The sequence below is a fragment of the Carettochelys insculpta genome, chromosome 4, assembly GCF_033958435.1.
Source record: "Carettochelys insculpta isolate YL-2023 chromosome 4, ASM3395843v1, whole genome shotgun sequence".
In the NCBI taxonomy this organism is placed as follows: domain Eukaryota; kingdom Metazoa; phylum Chordata; order Testudines; family Carettochelyidae; genus Carettochelys; species Carettochelys insculpta.
This window is the reverse complement of record NC_134140.1, coordinates 117,676,239-117,700,730: the sequence shown is the minus strand read 5'-3', so window position 1 is coordinate 117,700,730 and position 24,492 is coordinate 117,676,239. Positions and strand designations below refer to the sequence as shown.

At 43.3% G+C, this 24,492-nt stretch overlaps 1 protein-coding gene across 1 annotated transcript in view; it reads right to left on the bottom strand.

Annotated features, from left to right (window-relative positions):
- The window catches only part of HPGDS (hematopoietic prostaglandin D synthase), a 50,560-nt gene extending 27,424 nt beyond the window's left edge, over window positions 1–23,136 (bottom strand). Inside the window, exons 1-3 of the mRNA XM_074993597.1 lie at window positions 23,101–23,136; window positions 9,811–9,958; window positions 5,010–5,151 (exon numbers count right to left, since the gene is read on the bottom strand). Coding sequence (XP_074849698.1) covers window positions 5,010–5,142 — 133 coding nt within the window. The 5' untranslated portion in view covers window positions 5,143–5,151; window positions 9,811–9,958; window positions 23,101–23,136. The remainder of the gene's footprint in view (window positions 1–5,009; window positions 5,152–9,810; window positions 9,959–23,100) is intronic.
- Between the last annotated feature and the right edge of the window lie 1,356 nt (window positions 23,137–24,492).

The following is a 24,492-nucleotide window of genomic DNA, read 5'->3' as shown; positions in this document are numbered from 1 at the left end:
TTTAGAAAGTTGGTTAATTACAACAAAAGAACATGAGTTGTACAGGATGTCACCGTCCTTACAGTTAGAGAATGTATATTGAGACAAAGGAAACACAGTTTATCACAGGAGTTCCTGAGATAAGCACATTAGTAAGTTCTAAAGCCCAATTAGTTCTACTGCTTTCAGGCTATTCAGAGTGCAGGGGTGGCCAAAATAAGTAAGTGTACAAGCTGCATACAACAATCTTCAGAGGTCTGAGAGCCAGATTGTGTCTGCCAGGGCTCAAGACTTCAGCCTCATGGTGGCACTTCCAGCTGGACTTCAGCCCTGCTCCTGCTGAAGCCCCAAGGCCTGGCAGGCATCCCAGCCGGGCAGAGGGCCTCATGTGGGAGGCATGTGGGGTCAGATGCCCCTGCAGACTTTTGCCAGATCTTGCTGGCCTCACTTTGTCACATGGTGCTACTGGGCTCCCTCCCTACTCAAACTGAGAAGATGGGAGCTGAGGTTAAGAGGGTAGGGTGACCGTATCTCCCTGTCCCAAATACAGGACAGGGAGATGTGGGTGGGTGGGAGATGGCTCCTCCTGGATGCACCAAGCCTCAGGAAAGTAGCAGCCACGGGTGCTCCAGGCCCTGGAGCCCAGGAAAGTGGCAGCCACAGGTGCTTCAGGCCCTGTAGCCCCAGAAAGTGGCAGCCACAGGCCCCACAGCCCCAGTAAGTGGCAGCCGTGGGCGCTCCCAGCCCTGGAGCCCCTGTGAAGCAGCGGTCACAGGCACTCCCACCTCCACCCCAGCCCTGAGGACCTAAATACGACAATTCATCCCTTTTAAAAAATAAGTCAATGACGCATTTTTGGCACCCCAAATACGGGTCCGTCCCACCTACTATGGGACAGTTGGTCACCTTGCATGAAGGGGAACAGCAGCAAACAGCTGGAAACTGCAGGAAGAATCACTGCTTTTGATGCTCTTCTTCCTGCGGAGCTAAAGCAGCAGACCCTCCTTGCAGCTCCCACCTGTTTGCTGCTGTTTCTCCTTCTGGAGCTAATCGCTGGAAGCTGTGAGGAGGGGCTCCTGGGGGTAAGAGGAGGGGCATGCCTGGAGGAAAGAAGCTTGATTCAAACTATTGGAGAGCTTCAGCTCCAGACCTGACTGTCAGCTGGCACCAGCTGTCTCTGGCACAAGCCCCTAGCCTCACCAGGGCAGAAGCTTCAAGTTCCCTTCCCCCGCAAAGTAGGCAAAGAATGTTGGGGAGCATGAGGGATTCCGTGAGCTGCAGCTTGCAAGCCACAATTTGTCCCCTACTCCGCTGTTAGAGAGCCTCAAATTCTGTTTATTGAGATTTCCCTTAATGGGCTATTTTCATATTGCAAACATGGAGGATGTCAAGCTCCACATTTGCAAAGCACTTTTGCTCACACATAAGCCAATTTTTCTTGGAAAAGTAACTCATTTTGGAGCTCTACATTTGTTGAAATATGGCTCTTTTTGCATATGAGACATGGGCCCATTTTTTCCTTAGTACTGCAAATACAAAACCTATCAGTTTTCAATAGCTTTGGTGCAGATGTTTTTCCCATTTGCAAATTAGAATTCAAGATAAGTAGCTCTTTGGACAAGATATGTGACAGATATTATCCCTGTCAGTAACAATCAGCTGTCTAAGGGCATAAACTGGATGAGAGATCGCCTGAAATGAGAAAGCATGGATTAAGATATTTCAAAAACGAAATACAATGGAAAGTACAGTATTGATATCTGAGCCTTGACTATAAGGGATTGTTTTGAGCTAGCAATAAATTACTGTCTTCAAAATGTGTTCATATATAAACAATGGGAAAGAAGAAAAGGTAGAAATTGTTACCTTTTCTGTCCATGATTTGTGTATATGTATACTGTGTATGAATATTCACTATTTATGTTTGGTAGGCGTATCCAAATCTGTTCTCCAGTGCACAGGTACAAATCCACTCATTTAGGGAATAATTTGATACTTCTAGCACTACCCAAGGGAGAGATCTTGGAGTCATTGTGGATAGTGCTCTGCAAACATCCACTCAGTGTGCAGCCTCAGTCAAAAGCAAACAATGTTAAAAATCATTAAAAAAGGGATAGAGAATAAGACAGAGAATATCTTATTGCCTCTGTAGAAATCCATGGTATGCCCACATCTTGAATACTGTATATAGATGTGGTCACCTCATCTCAATAAACACATATTCGCACTGGAAAAGGTTCAGGAACGGGCAAAAAATAATAGGGGTTTAGAACGGGTGCCATATGAAGAGAGATTAAAAGGAGTGGGACTTTTCAGCTTAGAAATGAGGAGGCTAAGGGGGGATCTGCTAGAGGTCTCTAAAATCATGACAGGGATGGAAAAAAGCTGGAAAAGTTATTTATTTGTTCCTATAACATAAGAAACTAGGGGTCTGCAAATGAAATTAGTAGGTAGCAGGTTTTAAGCCAACAAAAGGAAGTTCTTCTTCACGCAGCACATGGTAGGCCTGTGGAACTCCTTGCCAGGGGATTCAAAAGAGCGAGATAAATTCATTGAGGTTAAGTCCATGAGTGGCTGTTAGCCAGGATGAGCAGGAATGGTGTCCCTAAACATGATTTTTCAGAGGCTGGAAATGGATGACAGGAGAGGGATCACATGATGATTACCTGTTCTGTTTGCTCCCTCCTAGGGCACCTGGCATTGGCCACTGTTGGAAGATGGCATACTAGGCTAAATGGACCTTTGGTCTGACCCAGCTGAGCCATTCTTATGTTTTCATGCTGTAAACCACTGTAACATTCTGGCATTTCATCAGTGATTCTTCTTGTAGAATCAGTACAGTGTGTCCAGCCAAAGTGTGTGGCAGATGCTTTGATTGCTTTACAGATTTATCTCTCAGTACAACAGTTACTTGGCTAGGGCTATAAAATATTTACAATATATTTTATTATTTCATATAATTAATAGGCTAGGCAGTTTGAGATGGGAAGGCACGTACAGCACACGATTTCTACGGGTGTATGTTCTGGTAATGACAGTATTCTCTTTGTAGGTGAAGTCCATGGCAGACTAGTTTAACGAGAGCTGTCAGACAATCTTTCAATAGAACAGTGTTCAATCAAAAATTATGCTAAATAAAAATATTTTGTATTAAGACATGGACTTTGACACCTTGAGCAGACATTTTGAAATGATTGAAACACAAGATAGTGTATTTAATTTACATCTTGTTTCATGCCGAGATGGTGGTGTTTTGGCTGCCTTATTTTGTTTATATTACTTTACAGACTGAACCTCTCTAACCTGGCACTCTCTTGTCCAGCAGCATTAGTAATCCAGCTTGATTTTAGTTGTCCAAAGGAACGCTTCTCATGAGTATGGCTAAGTTTCCCATGGCTCCATAAAGTTTGTTTACAGCCACCAGTCCTGGCTCTTAGTGTTCTATGCTGTTATTTAGTTGTAACTTATCCCAAAATGTCTTCTAAGAGCCCTGTAAGCAGTGAAAGTGTTAATAATCCTGCTAGACAATACTGACCTCTTGTAGTCTGGCAAACTCTTTCGGCCAGCACCGGTCAAATCCCAAGAGTGCCAGACTATAGAGGTGTGACCTGTACAACAATCTATTCTAAAAAATATAATAGAGGTCAATTTCCTCAAGGGAGGACTTGAGGAAGTTGGCAATTCCTTTGATTGCTTATTTCCAAAGTACCAGCTTGAGGTCAGTCTTATCTGGAGTGAAACTCACTGATGAATTAAAACACTGACCAGTTTTGAAGAGCTTGGTATATACCAAGCCCATTAATAATAAAGGGTTTGGTATACACATGACAGTAAATAAAGGGCTTGGTATACACATACCATTATTTGACCTTTTGACATTTTCTTCTCATTCTATGTCAATCTCAAGTTAATTTAACTGAAAACATCAAAGGAGTCTTGTAGCTTTCTGTGCACTAGTAGCAGCCTCTCTGTAGGCTGTATATTGCTTTTCTAAGGAAGGCTATGTTTCATCCTTTTTCCTTTTCAGTTGCTTTTGTTGCTTCTGCTCTTGGAGAACTTGTCAGGGCACAAGGGCTTCCCCTCTTTTCTTCTTTCATTTTCATTTTGTTTCTGAAATTGTTTTCTGGGCTTTAGTGTAGCCTTTGGGACCAATTTTTTTTCCCCTAAGAGTCTTAATGTGTTAATGTTTCCATGTTTTCCTCAGTTCCTAGCTGAAAACTTGGGGCATGGTCCCCAGCTGGTCAGTATATTCAAAGATTGCCACACTTGTGGTTGTCTGCTTTCCATATTTACCACATTCCCCACGCCCCGCTCTAAATAAATGCCCATACCCTCCCCAAGAGCGTGGCCCCGCCAGCCCACCTGTTCTAATTCAATGCCTAGGACCTACCAGAGCCACTGTCAGAGATGCTGCCAGGGCCGCCACCGCTGCCACCATGCACTTCTCCCACTAAGCAGTGGGGCACATGCATGGAGCAGGGGGGCAGCACTCTCTGCATGTGGCTGTCAGGAGGAGCTGCATTTAGAGTCTCCAAGAGCTGCATGAGGCTTGGGAGCCATATTCGCCACAAGTGTGGTGTCCTGTTTGCCATATAAGGCGAATGGCAAACATATTGGACACCCTGGTATATGTAACGAAGATAATGGAACTGGTCCAATGTATGTTAACTATGATATCCTATAGTAACAGAGAGGAAGCCGTGCTAGTCTATATACTATCAAAACAAAAAGCAGTCAAGTAGCACGTTAAAGACTAGCAAAATAATTTATTAGGTGAGCTTTCGTGGGACAGTCCCACTTCTTCAGATCATAGCCAGACCAGAGCAGACTGGCTGTGATATCCTAGTCTCACTGAAGTCAGAAGTAAAATCCCTCTGGATGTCAACGAAGCCAAGATTTCATCTGTGGTTTTTGAGCAGCTAATTTGAGTCTTCTCATCCTAATTCAGCAAATAGGCACCATCCTATGTGGTTTTGTGGTCTGACTGGATTTCTAGTAAAATTATGGATGCAAGAAGCTGTTCTACTCACTTGGTTTGATTCTGGGCCAGTCTGCTCTTTCTATTCTGTGGTCCTCATATTTTATGTTTGAATAGGCAAACAGGTAGCGAATGATTTCCCCTCTTCCTCTCAGATTGAAGTATGTGAGCTTGTAGTGTGGCATGATGAATCGCTGAAAGAAAGGTCATGTTGATAATTTAACATGTTGACTAGCCTGCCCCATTGATATAGAAGATACATCTAAGCATTTGTGACCCAATAATAAAATGCCAGTACATAATGTCAAATTAAATGTGTATTAGCCTGTTATTCACAGTATACTGTACTGCATAGCAACCACATACTACACCAGTGTCAGCATCCCCTGGCACACATACCAAAGCGTGGCTCGCAAGCTGATTTTTATCACTACAGGAGGTGGAAGCTCAGCCCCACCCTCTTCCCCCATGAATCTGGGAGCTTGCTCAAAGTCATGCTGCCTGGGGACTAAAGAAAGACTAGCTAATGCTACCAACACCACCTAAATGTGAAAGTTCTGCACATCTTAATTTATTCATTAATGAAGCAGTTGTAAGTAGTATTAGTGACTTTAAAAAGTATCATCAGTGCTCGGACCCTGCATAAAGGTGAAAAGGTCAAATTTTGGCACACCACCTTGGAAAGGATGCTGACCCCTGTACTGCACCTTTAGTCAGACCTGGCCTTAGTGCAAGATTACCAAGGCAGTTCCTTGGGCACTGCGCCTTCAGAGCTTTATGTTCAAATTGATTTCAGCATCCATCACCCACTGGCTGGGTCTCCCTGTGAGGGTGCTCTCTTGGACCCTGCTAGACTGGCTGTGCCTATAGTTCCACATTCTATAGCCAAAACCGTCAAAGGTGGATGCTTAAACTTAAGACGATGCCCATTTGAGATCAACTAAAAGAGTAAGAGAGAGAAGACTACTGAGGCAGTCAGTCTACAGGCTTTCTCTCTCCTCTTCAGGCAATCACAAAGCTATGGCTGGTCTTTTATAAATTAATTCTATTGTAAAATCCACCTGTAACTGAGGGAGATATTAGAGGTCTGTCGTCCTATTAGGTGCCTATACAAAATAGTTGGCTACCTTAACTGGTGTTATCGTACAATTCAATTGAAACACAATATTGCATTCATTTTGATTAAAAAATAAAACAAGTTTATTTGACCACAAAGAGAGAGATTTTGAGTATGTACAGGTATAAGGCATTACAGTAAACAATGGTTGGCATAGAGGTAAAGATAAAACTGTAGTCCAAATTTAACCAGCTATACATGCTTCAAGATAAAATTTTTATCTCATGTTCCCAGAATTAGGGCTGACCAAAAGCTCAGGTCAGAACCCATTTCAAAGTTCAAAAGCTGGTTCATTAGTCATCGAAAGTGAAAGAGAGTATCCCTGTAGTATTTCTGCCCCTCACTTTTATGGTCCAATCACCCTTTGAAATGCATTTTCCTGGGGATTGTCCTTAGATAAATATGGAGTCTTGTGGTAAGAAGTTCTATGGGGACTGACCTGTTCCTGCCTCCCTCTGTTGCCAAAGAATGGACATTTGACCACAGATTGCCAGCAAGCGTGATCTGCCTAGGGCCATCAACTTATCTTTTGTCTGTGTGAAACAAGTTTGTTCCCTCTCAAGAATAGTATGGTAAACATATTTCAGTCATCATTTCAGTTGCTGCGCATAACTTCACACAAATGTGGCTATATCCATTTCACCAGGGTATTATTTCCTGGTAAGTTATTAATTTTCAAATAATCTCTTCCAAAGCATACATTGTGTAACGATTATTATACTAATGTGAAAGTGCTGACTGCAAGGGTGTAGCTGGTCACTTTATTGTAGCTGAAGCTTAACAGAAGTGTGATATAATACTATGCAATATTTCAAGGTGGTGTGTACACCAGTGTGATATCCTCCGTGACTGAGCTGACCTTATCAGTTCTGGCCTTCCTCTTGACTAGGAGTCCCTCCTTTTCATGAGCCTATAAATTTAGATGCTCCTCTGGAACCTCCCCATCAATGCATCTGATGAAGCGGGTCTTTGCCCATGAAAGCTTATGCTCCAAAATATCTGTTAGTCTATAATGTGCCACAGGACTTCGTGTTGTTTTTCAGTGTGGCAGACTTACTCAGGGGAATATAATAATGTGTACTAGGAAGTAGTAGAATGATATAATGAGAGAAGATTTTTTGCTAAATATCACAAAATCCTTCCTAACAGAGATGTTTATATCAGCTTCTGGAATATTTTTCTTTCCCAAATGAAGTAATGGAAGCTCTGTTGCTTGAGACATTTAAAATAAAGCTAGATAGACCTCTAGTAAAATATACTGCAAGGGAAAATCAAGTAACTATAGTAGAACTTGAATTATGTGAAAATATTCATGTGAATTTTATCTTATACATTTACTTCCTCTGTTGATGAAATCCCCACAAGGATATTACCAAAAGTATTTGGTGTTTTGTTTTGCGATTTTGTTTTAACAGTTTAATTAAAAGCAGTTTTCTGTGAGTGTTTGTAATTATTTGCATTGAAGTAGATGAACAGTTCACTATTTCAGTCTGACAAAGTTTGCTAAAGGTTTTCACTTTTTAAATTTAAAAAAGGCCTGTTTTTCTACATAGACATTTTTGATTATATAGGTACTGTGGCAATTTCCCTTGTCAGCCCCTGTGGGTCCCTGTGCTTCCTGGCAGTTCTCTGTTGTGCCTCAGAGACTCACGGAGACCCCTTATCTGCCCAGGCCTTTCTAGAGGCAGGTGTCTCTGCTTAGCGAGCCATCCTCATCATAGGCAACTCCAGAATGGGGAGGACAAAGCCAGTCCTCTTTCAGGCCCGTGCCTGCTCCAGTAGAGTAACCCTCTGGGGAAGGGTGGGGGGAGTCCAGACCCACCCTCTACCCTGGACTCCGGCCCAGAGTCCCTAAGAGGACAAGAGGCAGCTGGCAGGGCCTTCACCCCTGCCCCAATGCAGCAACCTCACCCTGGGCCACTTCGCCCACTGCTTCCCCGTGGTACCTTCCACTTCCGCTTCCGCTTCCGCTTCCGCTTCCCAGTGCTACCAGGTGGGGAGCCTTTTATAGGGAGCACAGGGCCTCAGCTGACCAATGAGGCTGATTAGACTCAGCTGTGGCTGATTCCTAAGAAGACCCCAGCTTCTATTGAAAGCCAAGGAGTGGGCGGACGCAACCCTCTCACAACTAAAAGGCCCCTCTCAAGATGAGGGGGGACCCATTAAAACAACTTGGCCTCAAATAAATATGGGGTACAACTGAAAAGAAAAACAGGGACGGGAGTGAAGGTCAAAGGTTTAAAACGAGGGAGCCAGAGAGGAACACCAAGCAGAGAATCCTGGACAGCGCCCACTACTCCCCGAAGGCATCGAGGGAGCCAGTGGATGCCGCCCAGAGGAACTCTGCCCGGATTCGTGAGCGGAGGGCGGAACGGAAATAGGCCCCACAGTCGCAGGTCTCCCTGCTTGGCCAGCCTCCTCTCCCTGGTCTTGTAAATGGCTACTTTAGCCATAGCCAGGAAGAGGCTGATGAGGAGGTCCCACAACTTAGTGGGGCCACAGATGGGGCGTGCTAGGATCAGGAGGTGTGGGGGAAAGTGCAGCCAGAACCTCAACAGGAGGTTCTGGAGGAGCTGGAAGAGGGGCTGCAACCTGGTGCACTCAACATAGATGTGCGCCAGGGTCTCCCTTGCACCGCAGAAGGGGCAAGTGTCCGGGAGGGGGATGAACTGCGCCAGGTACACGCCCGTGCTCACCACTCTGTGGAGGATTCACCAACCGATGTCCCCAGCAGGCCATGGCACCAGGGTGGAATAGATGCTGGCCCACCAGGGCTCCCCGCCCTCTCATGGTGTAAGGAGGTCCCGCCACTTGTGATCTGGCCGGGACACGAGCGTGGGGAAATGGAGTGTGTGAAGCATGGGTGTGTACAGATGACATCTGGGCGCAGTTTGGAAAGGGACTGGCTGCAAGGCATGCAGCCAGCTGGGATGGTGAGGGGGAGGGGGGTGGGCAGGTTCACAAAGCTGGGGGCCCACAGAGAGATCCGGAGGGCCAGGAGTGAGAGGGGGTGGGGTGCATCTTCTTGCAGGACCTGGCTGAGGTAGACGTGAGCAGCAGGTGGCAAGGCAGCCTTCACCTCCTCGAGCACACACCGGGGAGAGTGTAGGATGGAGAGCCCCATGTGCCGGGCAAGCGCTGGGCCTCCATCCAGTCTCCCTGGTCGTAGTCGAGGAGGTCTCTGACCCTAGTGATTCCACTGAGGACCAACCTCTGGCACACCGCGGGGGACTCCACTGCCTGCACACGGAGATAAGGGTTGTGTAGCAAGGGCTCTGTGAGGAGGTCTTCCCCCGTGGCGGCCGCTAAAGAGCTGGAGACCGAGAGCAGCTGCCAGGTGCGGAAGAGGTCCTGGTAGAAGGCCAGCAACCCCAAGAGGTCTCGCAGATGACCTCTCAAGGGTAAATAAAGGAGCTGCTGGTTATATCGGAGCCCTCAGAAGCGACAGAGGAAAGCATGCGCTAGCGAGCTCCACACCGGACTATCTGCACTGTTGCTGTTAAGGAGTTCCTGTAGGGCCTCTGGAGGTGGAAGACATGGACCTGAGTGTGTAGGCAGGTCAGGCCATGCCCTCCCTCCTGTGGCAGGAGATGGAGAAACTCTGCAGGGACCCAGTGCAGTCCTGGCCAGAAAAACTCCAGAACTAGCTTCTGGAGGTGGGAACAAGGCTCCAGCTGCCTGTCCTAATTGGGCCTAATCAGGAAACAAAAATGCATTTGCCTACCACCTGGTATACCTTCCTTCCAGAAGGCTCCTGCAGCTTCCATGTAGCAGTCCACCGCAGTACATAAATCCCATTGATTTGAATGCATAAGTAGCATTTTGATGTAATATGTCTTCTAGCCAGTGTTGTTGTACTTCCATTGTCATGAGCATAAAATTCACTGAAAAGCCAAGTTATGAATAGTTACTCCAAATGCACAGTACTGAGGGTGTTTTTGAAGTTCTGGTCTCCTATCACTGTGTCATTTTATTTTTGTAAATAGTAAACAGGGATTTTCTTAGTCTGTCTTATTTAAGAATTCCGATCTTCCAAAAAGCACATTTGAAAAAATTGGTATATTGCTAGTGTTTTATGGTGCTCGGCAATAATTTTAAATTAAACTAACTTAAATATACGTTTAAGCAATTGATGTGTTTCATTGACTACTGGGAACTTAACAAACCCCCACAATCAAGCAGAGTAAGTAAATAATAAACCAATGCAAAAATTCTGTAAAAAAGTCTGTTAAATTTCAGCTGGATTTAGTGTAACACCAAACTCAAAGGCAAAACTGGAGTGAGGAGAAGGTGCATAGCCCAAAGGGCAGGAATGAGTCAGCATGAACCCTTGCAAACCAAAGGGCTGAACCTCACAGAGTTGCAGTGTTCAGTGAACAGTATGTCTTCAGATGATAAGAGCATAAAGCCATTTGGTATCAGAGCTGACTTGTGATGTTTGTTTCTAAAAGCACAATGAATTTCCACACGTTCAGTGTCTGTGTCTATCTTGAGGGCAATTCATATCCCTGCTGTGCTGTGAAATAATTTTCAAATGTAGTTTTCATTTTGTATGCTCAAATTACTGATTTTCGATATATATATATGTATTTATGACAGTTCAGTTTACTGACATGATCCTGTGCCCACTACACCTTACCTCTGACTTCAATGCATACAGCTGGGGCCCTGTAGACCCAGGGTAAAGTCCTGTCCCCATTTAACTCAATGGCAAAATTCCACAGACTTCTTTAGAGGCCAAGGTTGCACCCCTAATTTTGAAATATCAGCCTTAACTTCCTTTTACAAGTGTATATTTTCCTCAGGCCAGTCATAGGTACAGTAACCTGAACACAGATGTCAAAAGAAGATTCTTTTTCAGGAGATAAAACTAGATTCAAGGTGACAGCTAGTCATGAGCTCTTCCCTACGCCGTGAAGAAAAGAGAACGCTATTTATTTATCTCCACAGATGAAATACCACCATGTGGAGACAGAGCAGCACCACAGCAGTGGGAAGGTGCTGGTAGTAAAAACCAAGGTCAGAAGGGACATGAGGCCATTACCTTCCCCAGCTTGGCCCAACAGAGGCCAGACCCCGGGGTTTAAACCTGAAAACTCCACCCAGCACCTCAGCCTTGACTGCCAGCTGAGCACATAGGCCTCACCTAGGAGAGATTCAGGTACCACCCTGATAGCAGATCACCTGCAGCCACCCCTGGCTGGCAGCATGTGTTTCTATTGGTGGCGCTCATCCGCACATGCCCCCGTGCACAGCACCACCCACACTCCATGTCCTAGCCCTGTTTTGCCTGGTTTTAGAGGCTGTCTCCTTGGATTTGAAAGTTTCTCAGCCCTTTAACTGAAGGAGCAGAGGGGTTAAAAAGACAACAGCAGTTTTAGAAATCACTCCCCTCTCTGCTAAGCAAGTTTTACTTTTCAATTTTTGTGAAGCAGTGAATATGCAGGTGCTACAGAGGAGAAAACAAAGGCCTGAAAAGTAAAGACCTGCCTGAATTTTGATTGTAAACTACAAACAGGGCTATAGTGGTAAAGTTTTCCCTGAAATGAGGGCTCAGACAGCTCTCTGCACAGAGGCATCCTACTTGCTGTTTTCTCAGACTTACGGAACGCTTTTGAACAAAGACTGTCTTTAAGCATAAAAGAGACATACAATGTACTTCTTACAGAACTGCAACTGTTGTGAGAATCTGGGGCATGTGGATGGGTGTGACAAGTTACGTGGAGAAAGGCCAAGCTGGGTGTTGACTGTAAGTAATCTGTGTTTCTAGAAGAACCAGTATGATTGGGGCTGAGTCTCCCATGGCTTTACAACTGCAAAGAAGCCTGCCTGGGCTGAATTTAGTTCCCTAGAAAGGGAAAGTCTAGGTTGTATAATATTAGGGTTACCATATTTGAACTTCCAAAAAAAGAGGACGCCCCTGAGAGGACGTATATCTATATCAGTATCTACCAACTCACATATTATACATTAATACAACATGAGTTGGTAGATACTGATACAAATGCACTCCCTTTCAGGGGTGTCCTCTTCTATGAAAGTTCAGCCATGGTAACCCTAATAATATTGCACTAGACACAAGCAGCTGTCTGCATTATTCAGGTACATGTAATATTGCTAAAGGACAGGTGACTTCTCTGAACAAGTATGGGTTAGAGAATTTGTAATTGCCCACATGGAGTATTTTTGTGTGGAAAAGTCAGCCAGTGAGCCATGGATCAGGATTAAGACACGGAAAGAAATGGGCCAGGTCAGCAACTTTACTGCTGGCATGGAGGTTGGGACGGGGGAGGGGTGTGAGCAGTCTCTACCAACTCTACTTCCCAAATCCTGTATTAATTGAGAGAAGAGAGCAAGGCCGGCACATTCAGACCCCTCTGCTCTCTTATCCGTAGCAGAGTGGTAACAGGCACATCAGGGGCCAAGGTGACAAAGTAAACAATCTTCCTCAGAGACCTGCCATGCATGCATCAAGTGTCTGAGTTTTCATAAATAACATTTTTAAAATGGTTTTTCGTTTAGAAAATCAATTCTCTATCAAAATATTGGCTTCTGAAAACTAAAATGCTTTTACCAAGAATTGAAATTTTTATCAAAAAATAATCATTATCCACTTTTTGAAGAAAAACTGGAAAATGTGGACCCCAAAGAAAAATCCCTGTCCCCCAATCTTCATTGGGATTGTCATCATCACCAGTTGTAAAAAGGACTGCAAGCCAGACAATTCCCTCAACACCATGTATACATGTATACTATGCTTATGAATGTAGCACACGTGGCCAACAGTTGTTGGTCCAATTATCTGGGAAAGTGATCAATCCACCTGATTTACATATACTCCTTTCCTACAACCGATGCTGTTGATCCATGGAGATATGGTATCATCCTTGACTATGATGAAGGCATCCCAGGTTCAAATCATGCTATAGATAGCAGCTTACACACGTCTGGTGAGTTCCAATAAGAACAAAACTGGTCACGTGCTAACGTGGTTTCATCGGAAACTTATTCTAATAAATAAGGCATAATAATAATAAATAAATAATAAATGGGGCATGCTTACACTTCACTCGCTTGTGAATGTAGCACATGTGGCCAACAGTTGTTGGTCCAATTATCTGGGAAAGTGATCAGTGCAACTGATTTACCATGTATACAGCCTCGTTGACATCAAATGGTACTGCAGGATTCCATTTGAATGGAGCAATAGCTGAGTGCGGTAGGCAGCTTTTAGACTACACCACTATTGCTCATTGGCTACGTCTACACGTGAAGCGTACATCGAAGTAGCCTATTTTGATGTGGCGACATCGAAATAGGCTATTTCGATGAATAACGTCTACACGTCCTCCAGGGCTGGCAACGTCGATGTTCAACATTGACATTGCGCAGCACCACATCGAAATAGGCGCAGCGAGGGAACGTCTACACGCCACAGTAGCACACATCGAAATAAGGGTGCCAGGCACAGCTGCAGACAGGGTCACAGGGCGGACTCAACAGCCAGCCACTCCCTTAAAGGGCCCCTCCCAGACACACTTGCACTAAACAGCACAAGATACACAGAGCCGACAACGAGTTGCAGACCCTGTGCATGCAGCATGAATCCCCCGCTGCAGCAGCAGCAGCCAGAAGCCAAGGGCTGCTGCACACGGTGACCATAGAGCCCCGCACGGGCTGGAGAGACAGCGTCTCTCAACCCCCCAGCTGATGGCTGCCATGGAGGACCCCACAATTTCGACGTTGCGGGACGCGGATCGTCTACACGGTCCCTACTTCGACGTTGAATGTCGAAGTAGGGCGCTATTCCGATCCCCTCATGAGGTTAGCAACTTCGACGTCTCGCCGCCTAACGTCGAAGTTAACTTCAAAATAGCGCCCGACGCGTGTAGCCGCGACGGGCGCTATTTCGAAGTTAGTGCCGCTACTTCGAAGTAGCGTGCACGCATAGACACTGCTATTGTCTCTCTAGTACAAGTGATGGGTGCGTTTTTGTAGCTGTTTTCCCAGCAGACGGGAGATACTACTGCTACTACTATTTCTTAACCCTTATACTCCATGTGGAGCATAGGTCATCTTCAAGTCTCCTCCACTTCACTCTGTCTTGGGACAAAACTTCTAGCTGACTCCAGGAGTACCCCAGTTGTATGAATTTAAGATGGGCAATCACTCCCATCAGTCAGTAATCACATTTTGATGCAAACTCAGCCTTCTTCACAGAGCCCTTTATACAGGAGAGCAAGATGACATGGACTTACATGGATGTAAGTAAGATTAGTAAATGTCTTTCAAAGTCTGGACCAGACTGAAGATGAATTGCAGTTCTAGTCTACTCTAGATGGAAATATAAACTAAGCCTATTGCAGAGAAACAGTTGCTTCAAGCTTGCACAATCTTGTCTGTTTGCATATGATTTTTTTTATATAACACTGAACTGATAGATTATATCTGACGTCCCTGCATGGCAAATTTCAGAGGCAGTAGAAACAACTAATATGAGCAGTGATTTGGAGCCACACAGACCTAGTGGCACTTTGTGCATTTTGCAGCTGATGCAGCAGAAAACCTTCAATAAGCCCCAGACAACAAATGTAGTTTTCTGTGTAATGTGCACCGTTGTGTACATATGCATTGTTGTTGTTTTTTTAAATCAGTCCAATTTAGTACAATCCACAGGACATTCTAGAAAACCAGTTCAGGCAGGATGGCCTAGTAGGGCACTGGCCTGGGCTTCAGGAACACTGGGTGCTAGTCTCAGCTCTGCCACAGGTCTGCTAGATGACCTCAGACAAGTCACGGCAATGTCGTGCCTCTGTTTCATCAGCTGTAAAATGAGGATAGCACTGGTGACCGCCTTTACAAAGTGCATTGAGCTCTCTGAATGAAAATGGCAATATACTGGGGGAGCAGAGGGCAAAGGGGATGTCACCCCACTGCAGAGAGTCTCTCAGAGCCCACATCAAATGACTTGAGCTCATGTTGTGAGGCTAATGTGGCAGTGTAGATGTTTGGGCTTGGGAGTGGAGCCCACACTCTGAAACCTGACTAGGAGGAGGAGGGATTTGCCTAATGTTGTGTATTGCTGTTCTTGGGCCGTAATGCTGCACTGGGCTCTTGTTGAACCATCACCTTCTCTTCAGAGCTCAGGCTCAGTTCTAGGCTTTTCATTTTGGGTTGGACCATCCATGAAAATTTTCCTTTACTTTTGACCCCCGGTCTATCTTCTGGGTTTGTGCCATTTTATTTGTTGGCTCCAGTTAACGTTTTGTTTTAAACTCTTTTGTGGAGCACCCCAGATAATCTGTTAGGAGAGGAGCACTAAATAGACAGATACTTCTATAGTCAGGGTTCTTGTTACTTAAAAAATGATGACTAACACTGACATGGGCCACATGCAGAAGGAAATGACTAGGTAGTTTCTCAACTGATGAATTAAAGCTTTGTTGCTGACCAATATTGTCTCACTGTACTTCCCATCCAGCCTGTCCACCTATACATTTGTTGTCTTCTGTTTTGTACTTAGATTATAAACGCTTTTGGGCAGAGACCATATGTGTTAGTACAACGGGGTATTAGTCCTTGATTCAGTGTTCTTGAATGCTAAGATAATAGCACATCCAAGGTGGAAATCAAACTCAAACAGCTTAATGGTCTGAAATTGGGATGCCCAGGTAATCTCTAGCCAAGCACATTAAAGGAACTGGCACATGAAATTGTAAGCCCAATAGCATGGATTTTTAATGAATCTGCAATCTTGGGGGTCATGGTGTATGACAGGAGACTTACTAATATTGTTCCTATTTTTAAGAAAGAAAAACCAAGTGATCTGGGAAACCGGCCTCTTGATTTGACCTCACTTGTATGCAAGAGCTTACAACAAATTTTGAGAAAGAAAATAGTTAAAAACATAGACATAAACAATAATTGGGGTGAAAAAGAGTGGTTTTACAAAAGGTAGATTGAGCCAGACGAGCCTGATCACCTTCTTTGAGAACATAACTGAGTTTTTAGACTAAAGACATGCAATAGGTCTAATCTACCTGAAATTCAGTAAGGCATTTGATAGAGTTCCACATAGGAAATTATTAGTTAATTTGGAGAAGGTGGGGACCAACATGGGAATCAAAAGGTAAATAAGGAACTGGACAAAGGGGAGACTAACAGGTCAGACTGAATGGTAAACTGTCAGTCTGGAGGGAGGTTCCTCAGCAACTGGTGTTGGTACCAATTATTGAATGTTATTAATGACTTGGCGCAAACAGCTGAAGTGCGCTAATAAAATTTACAGATGACACAAAGTTGTGAAGCATTGCCAATACAGAGAAAGACCAGCATATCAGACGACAAGATCTAGATGACCTGAAAAACTGGAGTAATAGAAATGAAACGTAAGTGTATGTGATGCACTGAGGAACAATCAACAAGACTTTCCGCTATAAAGGGAGGATGTATTGGTTCAAAGCAACAGAGGAGGAGAAAGACTTGAAAGTTCATCACGGGATGCCTGTGAATGGTCAGTGTGATGCAGTCATGAACAAGGGTAAAGCAGTGCAAGGATGTGTCAGGCAAGGCATTTTCAGGAGAGACAGTGAAATGTTATACAAGGCAGGGGTGAGACCTCACCTTGAATGCTGTATGTAGTTCTAGTCACCCAAGTTTAAGAAAGAGGAATTCAAAGTGGAACAGGTACAGTGAAGACCAACTAGGATGATCCAAGGAATGGCAAACCTACATTATTAGAGGAGACTCAAAGAGCAAACTCTGTTTGTTTAACCTAAGAAAGCAAAAGTTGAGGAGAGATATGACTGCTCTCTGCAAATACTTCAGAGGAATAAATAGGAGGCAGGGAAAGGGTTTATGTAAGTTAAATGCCTATGTGGTCACAAGATGAAATGGACGTAAGCTGTCCGTCAACAGGTTAAGACTTGAAAATATGTACAGGTTTCTAACCATCAGAGAAGGGACATTCTGGAACAGCCTTCCAAGGGGAGCAGTGGGGGCAAAGTCCTAGCGCATTTCAACACTGAGCTTAATATGTTGATGGAGGGATTGGTGTGATGAGGCTCCCTACCATGACTTGGAGCAGATCTGCCACTGCTAGCAACAAGTATCTCTAGCAGCTGGTGATGGGACACTGGATGGGTACAGCTCTGAGTCACTGCACCAAATTCTTTTCTAGGTGTCTAATTGGAGGGTCCATCCTACATGGTCAAGGTCTAACTGGTCACCATATTTGGTGTTGGGAAGGAATTTTCCCCCCATCCGTGGGTCAGATTGATTGAGATTCGTGGGAGGGTGTCTCCTTCCCCTGCAATGTGGGGCATGAGTCACTGGCAGGTTTTAACTAATGTACATGGTGTCTTCACTACAACTAGAAGGCTTTAAATCATAATTTGAGGACTTCACTAGTGTTTTTTTTAATGTAGCCTGTTGTAAAGATAGACAAATATGTAGATGAGTTGCTGTACCCCCTGGAAGAGCTCAGTGTACCCCGGTTGATAAATTGTGCTACTCATTAGCCACATGTGGCTATTTGGCTGGTTGAGTGTGGCTGGTTGGCTTGAACATTAAATATACTTTGAGGGCGCGTCTACACTATCCCAAAACTTTGAAATGGCCATGCAAATGGCCATTTCAAAGTTTACTAATGAAGCGCTGAAATACATATTCAGAACCTCATTAGAATGCTGGCAGCTGCGGCACTTTGAAATTGCTGCGGCTCGCCTCCGCGTGGCTCATCCAGACCGGGGGGGGGGGGTTCTTTTCCAAAGGACCCCCCCCCATCTGGATGACCTGCGCGGTGGTGAGCTGCAGCAATTTTGAAGTTTTGGGATAGTATAGACGTAGCCTGAAAGTAATATTGCTAGTTCACTATAGCAGTAGCCACGCTAGTGAACTAGCAGTATTACTATACAGTTTGGTGGCTACTGCTTCAGAACTGGTTGGACTCTGTGTGTCTGCCTGTCTGTCCGTCAGCTCCCTAACCTAGATGCGTTTCGGTGGAATCATTGCACAATGCACTCATTATCATAATTCCTGTTTACACAAGTCATTGCCATAAAATGTTCCTTCCTCTTTTAATTTTGTATGTTTCCACAGAAACATACTTCTTTAGGCTAATTCCAGAGAAATACATGAGTAATTAACACTTGAGCCAATATCTTATATAGTGTAAAGCATAATTCCTGATTATTTGATGCACCATAAAAGTAATTTCTTGGGTTCCTCTGACTCAGTTAGTAGGTTTTTGCAAGGAAGTTGCTAAACTTGCCAAAATCTATTTGTGTAGTTTGTTTAAACTCTCATTTCATTAATTTGCAATAACACAATCTGTCTTTTTTTGAAACAAAAAGCAGTCAAGTAGCACTTTAAAGACTAGCAAAATAATTTATTAGGTGAGGTTTCGTGGGACAGACCCACTTCTTCAGACCTTAGCCATACCAGAACAGACTCAATATTTAAGGCACAGAGAGCCAAAAACAGTAATCAAGGAGGACAAATCAGAAAAAAATGATCAAGGTGAGCAAATCAGAGGGTGGGCCGGGGGGAATGTCAAGAATAAGATTAAGCCAAGTATTCAAACAAGCTCCTATAGTGACTCAGAAAATTCCCATCCCGGTTCAAACCACGGCTACATCTACACTAGCCCCAAACTTCGAAATGGCCACGCAAATGGCCATTTCGAAGTTTACCAATGAAGCGCTGAAATGCATATTCAGCGCTTCATCAGCATGCGGGCGGCCGCGGCACTTCAAAGTTGACGCGCCTTGCCACCACGCGGCTCGTCCCGACGGGGCTCCTTTTCGAAAGGAGCCCGCCTACTTCGAAGTCCCCTGATTCCCATCTGCTCATGGGAATAAGGGGACTTCAAAGTAGGTGGGGTCCTTTCGAAAAGGAGCCCCGTCGGGACGAGCCGCGCAGCGGCGAGGCGCATCAATTTTGGAGTGCCGCAGCCGCCCGCACGCTAATGAAGCACTGAATATGCATTTCAGCGCTTCATTAGTAAACTTCGAAATGGCCATTTGCGTGGCCATTTCGAAGTTTGGGGCTAGTGTAGACATGGCCCACGTGTTAATGTGCTGAATTTTAATATAAAAGACAGCTCGGCTGTTTGAATAGTGGTGCATAATTTTTTTTTCAGTAACACACGTACTCTTAAGTCATTAATGAAAATTCTTTTTTCAGTAACATGCATTAGTGACTTAAGAGTACATGTGTTACTGAAAAAAAAATTTTGCACCACTGTTCAAAGGGAAACTGCTGAGCTGTCTTTTATATTCAAATTTGGCACATTAACACGTGGTTTGAACCTGGATGGGAATTTTCTGAGTCACTATAGGGGCTTGTTTGCAAACTTGGCTTAATCTTATTCCTGACCTTCCCCGCCTCTGCACCCTCTGATTTGCTCACCTTGATCATTTTTTTCTGATTTGTCCTCCTTGATTACTGTTTTTGGTTCTCTGTGCTTTTAATAGTGAGTCTGTTCTGGTATGGCTATGGTCTGAAGAAGTGGGTCTGTCCCATGAAAGCTCACCTAATAAATTATTTTGCTAGTCTTTAAAGTGCCACTTGACTACTTTTTATTTTGATGGTATATAGACTAGCACAGCTCCCTCTCTGTTACTATTCAACACGCATGTCTCTTTTTGTTTATCTTTTCACTTCTTGTAGTTAATGAGAGGATCTTCCCTTCATGAAGGGAGCAGCTACATGTGCTTGTAAGATGAAGAGGAATAAGGAAACCAGGTATCTCTCTGTTAGTCTACAAGGTGCCACAGGACTTCTTGTTGTTTTCGAAGATAGCGACTAACACGGCTACCTCTGTGATAGGTATCTCTCTGCCATTTCTAAAGAACACTGTTATCTAAAAGCCAAATGAAAGGAACTAGCTTTAAAAAATTAAAAGCAAAACATCAGGTCCATGGCCCGGAATGTTCAAGCACCTAATTATTGTTGTTGTTGTTGTTGTTATTGTTTGTTATTTGTATATTTATAGCACCTAGGAGCCACAGTTATGGACCAGGACCCCACTGTGCTAGTCATTTGTACAAACAGAACAGTATTGTTGGTCCCTGTCCTGAACAGCTAACAATATAAGGATGAGACAAGAGAGAGAGTACAGGTAACAATGAAATGGTATTGGTCAGTGGGCTGGTGCACCCACAGCATAACAGTTACTGTTTTGTATAACATACAAATACACTGCTATTCCATTAATGTCCAAGGAACTATCTGCTTTTTTTCCATTCGTAATTATTAAAAAGAGGGTTTTCCTACACTTGCCCCCAACTTCAAATGGGGCATGGTAATCAGGGTGATGGGAGATTACTAATGAAGCGCTGCAGTGAATATACAGCACTTCATTAGGCCAATTCTGCCCTGCAGCAACTTCGACGTGTCAGACTTTGAAGTGCTGGCATTTGTGTAGCTGCAGGTGCTTTGAAGTGCCCATGCTACTTCGAAGTGCCTTTGATCCCCAAAATTTTGAGCAGTAAAGGCTCTATATATAATTAAACTTGAAAAAATTACCAGGGTTAACCAGTGCAATGTTTATAGGATGCAGAATAAGCTAGATCTTTAGCTTGTGTGAATCAGCTTAGCTCTACCGAAGGCACACCAGCTGAAAATCTTATTTATCTTTATAGAAGCCATGTTTTCTATTAAATGTAATTACTTCCCAATGAGGCTTTCATTCCAGGACACTTTTATAGTGAGGATAACCTGTATTTGAGTATAATTACTGCGCCTCTTACCTGCTCACTAGGAACATATGACTACCAAACAGCAGTGCAGAACTTTGTGCCACATACTCCTGAGGCCTTTGCTCCCCGGTCCAAACTAGAAAGATTACACCATTCGGTTCCATTTTGTGTCACTCTGTGTTGTGCTGACTTCGGTTTTGAGTTAAAAAATCTAAGATCCGTGGAGTGCAAACTTCAGATTTTGCAACAGTGGAATTAGAAAACGTTCAAATAGTAAACTGCATAACAATATGAGAGATACTTCATGTATCCTTCCCCCCGACCCCGAATTTCCTTTCCTGTGCTTAAACTGCTGGAAAAACATGGCAGGGATTAGATTAGCAGTAGCAAAAGACTTGTGTTGCAAAGTAGGAGCAGAGAGTGGGAAAACTGAGTTTTAAAACCATTCTGGAAAAGGGCTTCATGGACAATATGTGCAGTTATTCAGGTTGTACTCCCACATAGTTCAGATCTATTATATTAAATAATTTCCCCTCCATGAACAACACAACCAAAAGTTAAGACTGAAGGCTGTCTAGCAGATCAGTGCAACCAAAAGAGGGCAATTAAAATGGAAACCTTCACTTCCACTGAATCACCTCAATGAGTGCAACCTCTTATAAAAACAGAAAATATATCTATTAAAAGAAAGAAACAAAATGATAAGCTATGGCTCTATTGATACAAATTACTACTATCCAATACTCAGATGAATAGCGTGAACCTTGAACTAGCCTGTCTTCCTGGAAATAGGAAACTAAACTAATTGTGCGGAACCACTTTGTGTTTTTACCCTGTACATAGTTTGAAAAACACCTTTGTCTCCATGTAAAGTCTTTGAGATTAAAAAATATGTTGTGTTATGATTTCCTGTACATGAAAAGCAACTGCATACTTTTAGCATGTCAGTGCATTTTATTTTAGCTTAAGAAAAAGAAGAATAAGTAATAAAAGTAAAATCTCCAGGAGAGAATTCAGGGTGTGAATGTCTTTTGCAAAAGTTTCAGCAAGCCAGTACAAAATGGCTGCTGGAAAGTGCAGAATGCTATAGCAGGATATTTTTGGCAAAGGGTATTTTGCAAAATTTTGTGTGTCAAATCACACAGTAAATATAAGGCTGTTAAATTAAAGTGGCTATAAATGGAGGGTATGTGCTCAGGTATATTCTGTGCACAGATGGAGTTGTTAACTGAAGGCAGGAATCATAAGAACAGTAAAAGTCTGGGCAAGCAGTTACAATATGATTTCAAAATAAAAAAAAATCTGCACACTGAACTAACCAAGGCTGAATTGCAAAGGAAGAAGAATACAGCTGAAATCAGTTATACTAGTTATTGACCTAACTCCATAATAATGCTGCAAGGGGTATTAAAGTGAATGAATGAAAAGAGAAGGAATGGTGTAAAATATGACCAGTGAGAAGCCTAAAGGCACCACTGAGTACTGTTTAGTAACCATTTCATTCCTTTGACTTAAACCTGTCCTTGGGCTGGTTACACAAATAGGGGCTGGAACTAGGGGAATGGGAGCACCTCCTGTCTTGAACTGATTTCCATCATATACTGTAGAGGGTTTACATTTTTTTGTTCAGTGGCTTCAGCACCCACACTGTATAAATTGTTCCAGCACTGCTGGTTACATAGATGATGAACTTTTATTTATAAGAGAAGAATATTCTTTTGACTTAATATAGGGCTTCAAAGCAACTTATTCCAGAATCAGAGCCTCTCTCATGTTCATGTATATTTTCTCTGTTTAAATGTGTTTGCCTCTTCTACAGTATCCCACGTTAGACAAAAGCATCCTGACTATGAAAGTGGATTCATAAAAATAATCCCTGTTCCTCCTCAGGACACCTACTGTGGTTTATACATTTAGTTTATTTTGTGTTTGTTAAGATCACAAAACCTCCAGACAGTTCAGTGCAACAAGCTGTCAAAAGAAGCCTAAAGGCAGTATAGCTTTTATGTTGTAGGTGTATTTGAGGTACACTTACAAGCTAATACATACAGGTTTTGTTTAACATAACTAATTACTATATCTGACTCTACCTTGTATGATTAATCCCTCAGTTCCATGTTTAATACAATTCCCAACACTGACAAAGAAGATGATTTTAAATATCTGGTCTACAAGTGCCATAGATGGCAGTAGTTTTTTCTATTAAGTAACAGCAATGTATTTAAAGGAGACAGAATAAGACTGGAAAGTGAAATTGAAAAAGAGGAGAGAGAAATCAGAGACGTCAGTTTCTTTGGCATAGTCAGTTCTTAGAGATCACTCACTTCTGTTGCAGTGAAGTCTGGTCTGTGTAATCAAGCCTTCCTTCAGCGAGCAGCAGTTTCTCTGAATGCTAATCTGGGTTGAGAAGAGTTATGTATATATCACTGTGTGAATGTGCAAACCACTCCCAGTACTTCAAATACGCAGTTTTGAGTTTCTTTACACATACTCCCAGGAACACATTTTATGAATAGTAGACATACATCATTTCCTCAGATAAAAGTCACAAGTAACCATGAAATCTGTTGGACTATTATGTAAGAGCTGTCAGCTTTTTAATCTAAAGGTTTACTGTAAAAAGTACTGAAAAACTAGGTCAGGTAATGCAACAAAAGATCAATGGCACCAGAGAATTTAGCAAAACTATATTTTTCAGGTTGGTTTCAAAAGTGTAGAAGAAGCCAAAAAATTGTCACGTATCTGTAAATTAGACAAATCTCTCTGGTATCTTATTTGATAATACAGTGATTGATTAAATGAATGCAACTTTAACAGAGGTGTGGATGATCTGAAAAGAAGTAAAAACTAATACAAACCAAAAGTTTTTATAAACTACCATGAAGTCCTTTTGGTACATTTTTATGGCACTAGCATAAGAGAAGTCTAAGAAAATGCTTATAAATTTACAACACTTCAACCTGACCAAGTTGTGATTAGCTTTGAATTTTATGCATGCACAGAAACATAGAACTGATGTTTTTACTCATTGGAAGTGCATGGCTAGACTAATTTAGACTCTAACAAATGAACTCCAGCTCAGATTTAATTTCTGCCCAGTTAATTTTCACTTACATTCTGCTGCAGTTCAGGTAGATGGAAATGTACGTAGAAAGAATTGGCCTTCTTCTGTTAAAGTGTGTTCCAGGTGTTACAGCAGTAGGAAGCTGGGGGAGTGAAGACTCCTGTGTTTCAAGGCTACAGCCTCAGCTGGCACACACTGGCGTTTAGCATTTGAGTCAGTAGAACCCAAATAATTTACATGAGCTGAGGATCCAGCCCCTTTAACTTGCCAAAGGCTGGTGCTTTAAACATCTCCTTTCAGATTTACTGTGCCTCAGTTTACCCCTTTGTAACTTGGTGTAAAAACAATACCATACCAGAAGGGTGGGTGGCTGAGATAGAGCACCTTGTGCTGCCTCATAACTTGTGGTCCCATCGTTTGGAACCTCACACAGGATGTGGGAAATCCAGCTGTGAACTGCTGCTCTGGAGCAGGGACTTTGAACCAGGTTTACCCCCTCCCAGGTTTATAAATTTGCTGTTTCATAGAGTAGTGCCTCTCTGGATAGTGTGTGCATGGCCCACTGTAGGTGTGTGCATGCCCCTTTACTTCTGACCAGTGCTTTGTTTGTAGCAGTGTCCATTGAGCCCATGCATGTGCTCTCCCCAGCACG